The sequence below is a fragment of the Lipotes vexillifer genome, unplaced genomic scaffold (assembly GCF_000442215.2).
Source record: "Lipotes vexillifer unplaced genomic scaffold, Lipotes_vexillifer_v1.1 scaffold382, whole genome shotgun sequence".
NCBI classification, from domain to species: domain Eukaryota; kingdom Metazoa; phylum Chordata; class Mammalia; order Artiodactyla; family Lipotidae; genus Lipotes; species Lipotes vexillifer.
The window spans coordinates 9,971,151-9,979,064 of record NW_006780611.1 but is presented as its reverse complement, the minus strand read 5'-3'; the positions used below and the strand labels follow the sequence as shown (position 1 = coordinate 9,979,064).

At 48.6% G+C, this 7,914-nt stretch overlaps 1 protein-coding gene across 1 annotated transcript in view; it reads left to right on the top strand.

The window, feature by feature from the left end:
* Positions 1-3,301: 3,301 nt before the first annotated feature.
* Positions 3,302-7,914, top strand: part of GTPBP1 (GTP binding protein 1) — a 24,881-nt gene continuing 20,268 nt past the window's right edge. The window contains exons 1-2 of the mRNA XM_007454012.1: positions 3,302-3,649; positions 6,297-6,408. Coding sequence (XP_007454074.1) covers positions 3,458-3,649; positions 6,297-6,408 — 304 coding nt within the window. The 5' untranslated portion in view covers positions 3,302-3,457. The remainder of the gene's footprint in view (positions 3,650-6,296; positions 6,409-7,914) is intronic.

The window sequence follows — 7,914 nt, the reverse complement described above, 5'->3', positions numbered from 1 at the left end:
CCGAAAACCCCCTCCTTCGCCGTCCCAGCTCCCGCCCCGCCGCGGCGTCCGCTCTGACGTCGGCCTGACGTCAGCGGCGCCGGCTGTGGGGTCGCGGCCGCCGTGCGTCTGTTGCGCGGGTGCAGGCTGCGTTGGGGCCCCTGGCGGTGTGGGGTAGGTAGCCCGGCGGCGGCGGCTGTAGCGGCGACTCGCCGCAGGTAGAGATAGTGCCCGGCTCCTCGACTGGTGCCCGGATCCTCTGTTCTCTCCCTCCGGGGCTGGGCAGGCCGGGCGGCCGCCGGGAGTCCCGCCCCGATGCCTGTCCCGCCCCTCTCATCCCACGGGCATCGGCTCAGTTCCGGGGCGGCAACCCAGCCTGGGGCTACACTTCGCGAGTCTCCCCAGCCCTCCCGTCTTTCTGATCAGGCTTTTGGGGCAGAGTGCTTTCGCGAACCCGGACTAGTTTCACTTGCGCTGGCCGTTTTATGTTTGTCTAGCATGCAGTTCGCTAGGTGATTTCAAAGCACCTTACCGACGCGGTCGGGCGCAAATTCTCTTGTTTAGTGGGCCCGACCGCCCTCACTTTCCGGGAGCTCTGCGGGTAAGTGCCTCGCCGGGAGTTAACGTTTCAAGTGGAATAATCCTATTTCAGTTCCTTGGTGTCGTATTTCGGCTTGCTACTCACAGACCGCTGCCCTTTTGCCTTGGGGTTCCCCTCTGGTCTCATAGTGGCGGCCGTAGAGCTTTCCTCTGAGTTTTCTCAAGGCGTAAGTGCATTGTGGCATTGTGTGTGTCAGGAAGATGAACTCAGTCCCACATGGATTGTTTTCCCTTTATTTTTACCCAAAGACATGTGGAAGTCTTCAGCAAATATTCATCATCCACTTTAGTGTTGCTATCCTTTTGGATTTTTGTTCAGAAAGTTGGAAAAACAATAAAAGAAAAGATCACACTTAATTCAGTCATTTCTTTAATCCTGCTTCAACACAGCTCAACACTTAAAACACAAACATCAACCGAGTAAATCTGAAAATCTACTTGGCCTACTAAACAACTCATGAATCGGGCAGCATCCCGCCTAGTAAATAGGCGCTCCTAGGAGTTGTGCAAAATGGAAAGTTTTCAATAGGCAGAAGAAAGAGTGGATTGTATTAGGGAAGGTCACATTCCCTTATAGGAAGCAAGGGGTCTTATCAGGCAGATTACTAGTGTTGTTCAGGAAATTTCAGAGTGATTGGTTTAAGATTCTACTCCTCATAGAGGTTGAAACTGCAGTTAGGTTAGGTATTAAATCTTGGTGGGGCTCAACACAAGTGACTCCATTTGGGGCTTGTTTCTTTTTAACAACACCATTACACTAAACACAGAATTATCACTTAACATACTTGCTTGTGTGCCTACCATGTGGTTGGGAGTCCTCTGCCCTCGTCCAGACAACTTTTGAATCATCTTAAATTTTTATTATCTGTAAGCCATCTGAGGATTACAGTTATATTTGTGTATGATTCGTAATTGAGGCTTGCAAACATTGTTCTTCTAAGTGCTTTACTTATATTAACTCATTTACTGCTGACCTGTTAGGTAGGTACTTTTTTTTTTTTGAGATGACAGCTGAAGCACAGAGAGGTTAATTAACTTGCTTGAGGTCACATAGCTAGTAAATAGTGGACCTAGGATTTGAACCTAGGTTCTAACCTGTCTTCCGAAAGAGGATGTAAAGAGGGTAAGGAATTCCCTCTCTAAAATGTGATTTCAGATTTCTCTATTCAATTCAAGAAGCACCTTCTCTGAGAATATTTTTTTTCTGGGTAAAGCCCTGTAATGAGAAGGGCATGTTTTTTAGCTTCCCATCAGGTGTCAGCACATTCTGAACTTGAACTTTTTCTGGAAGAGCCAGTTGGTAAGATTCTAAATATCAATATTATTCTGGAGTATAATGCCCAATATTTGGTTCTCCTGCCAAATTGAGATTTTAATATTTTTATCTACCTCATAGAGGCATATGTAGGATAGTGGTGAGCAATTTCACCAGAAAAAAAAAAAAAAAGAACTATTATCAAGACCTTTGGAGTTGGATGGCTTCTCATCCCAGATTCTCACCTGTGTTTGTACAGATAAAATTTGATTGGGGACTTCCCTGGTGGCCCAGTGGTTAAGACTCCAGGCTCCCAAAGCAGGGGGCCTGGGTTCAATCCCTGGTCGGGGAACTAGATCCCGCATGCGGCAACTAAGATCCCGCGTGCCATGCAACTAAGACCCCCGGTGCAGCCAAATATTAAAAAAAAAAAAAATTTGATCGTAGTTGCAAACAGGAACAAGAAGTTGCCTCTTAACTCTCAAGTAGATCCCTGAAACTGAAGGCTCTTTGGAACCCAGCCTCTTGCTCACAAAATCTTGTGTTCCAAACCCCTAAATCTGGGTATGTTATCTTCTGAAATGGCTGCTCTTTCTTGCTTGCTGCCTGGGACGAGTGGCCATGGCCAGCATTATTAGAGTTTGACTAATCCCTAATTTCATCAAGCTCTTCAGTCTTTTGGAAGAGGAATTCAAGACAGTAAAACTTCTGTTGATAGTGTTTTGGGTTGGGTTTTACACAGCTGATGACACAGGAAGAATCATCCATAGGAAACTACCTTAACAGACTCTAGATCTCGGCCTTACAGTTCACAAATGTATTGAGGTACTTTTGGCTTCTGTTGAGCTAGTTGCCTCATTTTGGTCGTGTAACTGCTCTCTCCGCAGAGGCCATGAATGGAGAATTCTCCCTAAGGTCAGCGTTCAGTTAATTGCCGCGCTCTGGCTGCCGTAGTATTCCAGACATCGATCCTAGTGTTAAAATTGCCTGGAGACTGCCAGCAGGTCGAAAATCAGTCTTCAGTGACTGCCAGGAGTCAGAGTTGAGTGGGAGGCGCCTTGCGCAGTTTACTATCTCCGTGGGCAGTGGCCCGAGGCGCGGGACTTGTCCGAAGACTGGATTGGGCCTTTCACCTGTCTATCATCGGAAGGCTCTCCGCCCCGACTGCCTAGCAGCAGGATTTGGAAGCTGTGCACTGCCTCTGAAAACAAGGAGAGTGATGGGCGGTGAAGGTAAGCGTTGTGTGTATTTCTCTCATTGTATGGCTGCTGTGTCAGTCGTGCTCTGCTCTGCTCCCATTGGCGGGAAGGCTCCTGGCAGGTAGCGTGGACATGGTGCTGTCCCTCCCAAGTTACGATCAAGGCGCGTGACGTCTCAGACGTTTGTTGTTGGGCTTTGGGTCTCATTAATTATTCATTAGGTACTTGAAAGAGCTGCAGCGATTGGTGGCTGAGAGGCCTGGTCGTTTGTTTCTTAGCTAGAGATACGTATCATCCTCTACGCGGCTGGAGAAATTTCGCATAAATTATTCTGATAAGGTTAGGGGCGGGGCTGCGCATAGATTAGGCAAATGAGCTGGGGAGGGAGGGGAGGCCGGCTACGAATTAGCCTAAGTTATTAAAGATGGCGGCGGAGCGGAGTCGCTTCCCGATGGACTCGCCGGTCCCTGCCTCTATGTTCGCCCCCGAGCCCAGCTCTCCGGGGGCGGCCAGGGCCGCGGCGGCTGCCGCCCGGCTCCACGGCGGCTTCGACTCGGACTGCAGCGAGGACGGCGAGGCGCTCAACGGCGAACCGGAGCTGGACCTCACCAGCAAGGTAGGCCCGGGCGCCGGCGCCGGCGCTGAGGGGACCGTCCGGGCGCCGAGGGGTACCGGGCGGTGGGGCCGCGCAGTCTCCGGGGCGACGGCGGGGGCAGGAGGGGCCGAGCCCATCCACCTGTAAGTGCGGGACGCGCGGCGGGCTCCCCGATGAGGGGCGGCTCCGGCGGCCCGCCGCACCGCTGTCCTTCCCCGGCGGCGCCCACCCGGCCTCCCGCCGTCCGGCTCCCGCTGAGATCACAACCCCTCGCCTCCGCCACGTGGAACGCGGGCGCCGGACGCCGGCAGCTACTCGCGCAGTGGTCGTCCCCACGCGGTGCCGCCTCCCCTGAGATCGAGAGTGGCTCTCCCCGTGGACTGTCCACGGCAGCCTAGGGTCGGAGGTGGCTTGGGCAGGGCGCGCGGAAGGATCATGTAGTCCGAGGGGGAAGCAGGGAATCAGCTGCAGCTCTTCCTGGTGTTGGGAGAGGAAACATTAAGTAGTCGCTCAGTCCGGGAGAAGGACGTCTGAAGCATGTCTACCTTACAAACCCACCCAAAACAGAAGTGAAAGATGGGCAGTGACCCATCATTTCGCCATTCTGGGAGTGGGACCTTATGTTGTTTGACTGGAATAATGAAGGACGATTTAAATCGTGTCTTCTGAGCTCTTGAGAAGGTGGGCAGGATTTAAGGGCTCATCTTCTGCTTGGCGTTGGGGGTGGGAGGAATAAAAAATTAAGTATAATTTGGGACTGGTGTTTCGAAGGTGCCTAACATTGCTAAAGGAAAGAATGACAACTTGGGAGTCAGACAGGGCTGGGTTCCCTTTCCTGCCCTGCCAGTTAAAAAGGCTCTGTGACCTTGGGAAAGTTTCTTAACCTCTCAGTTCTCCAGCTCCATCATCTTTTTAGTACAGATGCATTGTAAAAACGAGAACTGTGTGTAAGAAACCTGCTATACTGCCGGTTACATACTACTCAGTAAATGTTTGAAGTGAACTGAATAAACTGATAATTCCCTGTGCAGATTAAATAGCAGCTGATGCAAGATAGAACACCGATACCACCTCCTACCTGTTGTTGAATACTTACGGTAGAGAAGTTTAACGACTTTTGAAAACATTTGTGACTTTCTAGTCTGTGGTGGCAAAATTGCATGAAACTTGGTCCAAACAGGAGAGAACTTTACCTTGCAGCTAATTGATCTCTCCCTCTAGTCTCTGCTGAGCACTTAGAAGCCGGTACTGCACCTTGTCACAGTGGTCCTGTCTGGTGCCTCTAATGCCATAATGAGGCTGGCCAAGTTCAGAGAGGATGGTCAGGGGAAATGTGTCAGGTAATGGGACACGATGCACAAGACCCAGCACCCAGGTTCAAAGCATAAGCTCTGATGAGTCAACTCAGGAAATTGTAAGAGATACACTTGACTCAAGCAGATGAACTAGATGTCAATTCATGGCCAAGGTGCTGAAGAAACCTGAAAACAGTGGGAAATTGCGGGGCAGAGTTGCAGAGAGTAGTACCTCTATTTCCTGACCAACTTATTTAATGTTCCAGGATAGGGAAGTGTTGCTTCATCACATAGCTGGGGAAGTCCTTCTCAGTATTTTAAAGTTGAGAAGCTATATGTAGATTAATACTGATGATATTGAAAAGAAAAACTGATGTGAAGGGAGAGAATAGAGGGGTTGAACAGATTGATTCCTGAGGAAAAGATTAGAAGCTATAAGTTTATATACTTGCTACAATTAAATGTGGGGATGGACATAAGGCTCTGAGAGCTTCCAAAAGGAGAAGCAGTTAGTGAACTGTGGTGGCTAGTTTCATCCAGGAAGATTTTTCTAGGATGATTGGGTGAAGAAAATTGTAATTACCACTTATTGAGCTGTGGACTGGATGCTTTACATGTTATCTTATTTGGTCTTTACAGTGGCCTTAGGATGTAGGTAGTAGTATCTCCATTTTGTAGGTTAAAAAACTGAGACTCAGAGGTTAAGTTCTTTGTCCAAGGTCACACATGAGTGGTTAGAGAATGGGATCTGACATGCCTGTTGGTAACTGGCCTCCCCAGATAAGTGGTTGATATTTTAGTGTTATTGGCAGAAATTCGCAAAGTGACGGTGCTAATACCCATCTTAGGGGTAATGTGTTTTGTTGATAAAGATGAGTCTTGCAGCAGTTTTTACTGCCGATTCCTAAATAATCGAGATAGCCAAGGCAAGTTGGAACAGACTCTTATGTTATTATGGGAACCACTGGCCTTGGATGGAGATCTCTGTGAGTTGCAAGCTGCAGGTAGAAGACTTTGGCATGTAGCTATAAAGCACTACTCTTTTAATTTCTACCTACAATGCCAGATTCTCAGTCATTGTGGATCCTGCCCCTCCCGTTAAGCAGCAGGAGGCAGGCTGCTCACACCCTCTTTTCTGTGGGTTGTGGTTCAGACATACTCATTTCAGTACCTTCATATAACTCAACTCTCATAAGGCCTTGGGCTCAAAGGCTATTTAAGGAGAGGCAGAGAGGGCATGAGAGGGCTGCCCAGCTCTTTTAGGTCAGGGTGCTGTGGGGTTCAGTCAGGGTCTTTGGTCAGGCTCTTGATCTGCTTTGGCTGTGGTGTTCTTCTAGTGAGTGTGGTCCTAAGGCTGTTGGTTTCTCTTCTAGCTGGTTCTAGTGAGCCCTACATCAGAGCAGTATGACAGCCTACTTCGGCAAATGTGGGAGAGGATGGACGAGGGATGCGGAGAGACCATATATGTCATTGGGCAGGGATCAGGTGAGCATAGTTTTCCTTTCACTTTACTTTTTTAAAAATTCACTTTCCAAGCGGTTTTACAGATGCTGCTTTTCTACCGCCAGTACTCTACATTTGCATAAGAGGAGATGAAGCACAAAGCAAGGAGACTTCTTGTCCGAGGTAATAGAGGAAGTCACAGATAGGTCTAGAATTAAGCCTTCCCTAGGCAGCTCTACGTCTTCCCCTCCAAGCCCGATTTGCAGATCCCATTGCTGCTTATTGCCTGCTTAGCAGAGAACCCGTGAGATACTTCTTGATGTCAGCAAGGAAAGGACATCCAGAATTCCTCTCTTCAGCAAGGCTGCCTTGCCCTGGACCATGCTGACCATTCGGTGCGGATAGCTGTGATAACAGAGGTCCTCTTTTCTCCCTGTGAGATCCCATCAGACATGTAGGCTTGTTGCTATTCTGGAAGGGACTTGTTATTGTCCTCCCAGCCCCTTATTCCATTGTAATGGGGCCCATTGTTTTAGAGGAAGGCAGCCCCCATGACAGAATCCCAGATTATATCCTGGGCTTTTTTCCCCCTGGTCATTCCTAGTTTATATCCTCAATACAAAGCCTGCTTACTCTCATCTTCATTAAGACATTATCTTTGCTGAAATGGCAGCTGGACTTGTTTAATAATTATGAATTTAGCCTGTACCAGATCTTATCTCTGTCATCTTTACAAGAAGCCTAAGTAGGCCTCGATGCATCATTAAGGGACTAGTTCTCTTTGCTGAATGTAGGTTTTGTAAAGGCAGGTAATAATTCTTTTGTAGTTTGAGTCTAAGATGGAGGAAATCTCAAAATCAGTCTTGAACTATTTGACAAATATCTATTAAGTATCTTAGAAGGTCTCGGTACTGTTGCAAAGCACTTTTAGATACTTAAAATCTGGTCTCTGTCCCAAGAAGGAGAGATGGCGTATACATAGTTAACCTCAGTAGAAAACAATATTTGGAAATGCTGCAAGAATGACACAAGGAAGAAGGGTTTGATCTCCAAATATTGCTCTGCCTTCCTTTGAAATGTTTCTTATATCTATCCTTTCCTTTCTGTATTTACTGCCACCTCCCCAGTTTTAGGTGTTACCACCTTAAGGAAGGCATGGTCAGAGAGATAGGCAAACCAAGAGGTTCTGTCAAGAAAGAGAGGGAGGGGCTTCCCTGGTGACGCAGTAGTTGAGAGTCTGCCTGCCGATGCAGGGGACACGGGTTCGTGCCCTGGTCCGGGAAGATCCCACATGGCCCGTGAGCCATGGCTGCTGAGCCTGCGCATCTGGAGCCTGTGCTCCGCAACAGGAGAGGCCACAACAGTGAGAGGCCCGCTTACCGCAAAAAAATAAAGAAAGAAAGAAAGAGAGGGAGTTGGCCAGCATTGTCAAGTGTTACAGAGACAGCAGGGAGAGTCAGGTTCAGAAAAAGCCATTCCATTTGGTGACTAGGGGGATCATTGGTAGGCTTTTGAAAGCTTTTGTGTCAGGTGCACACCTGGCCTTCT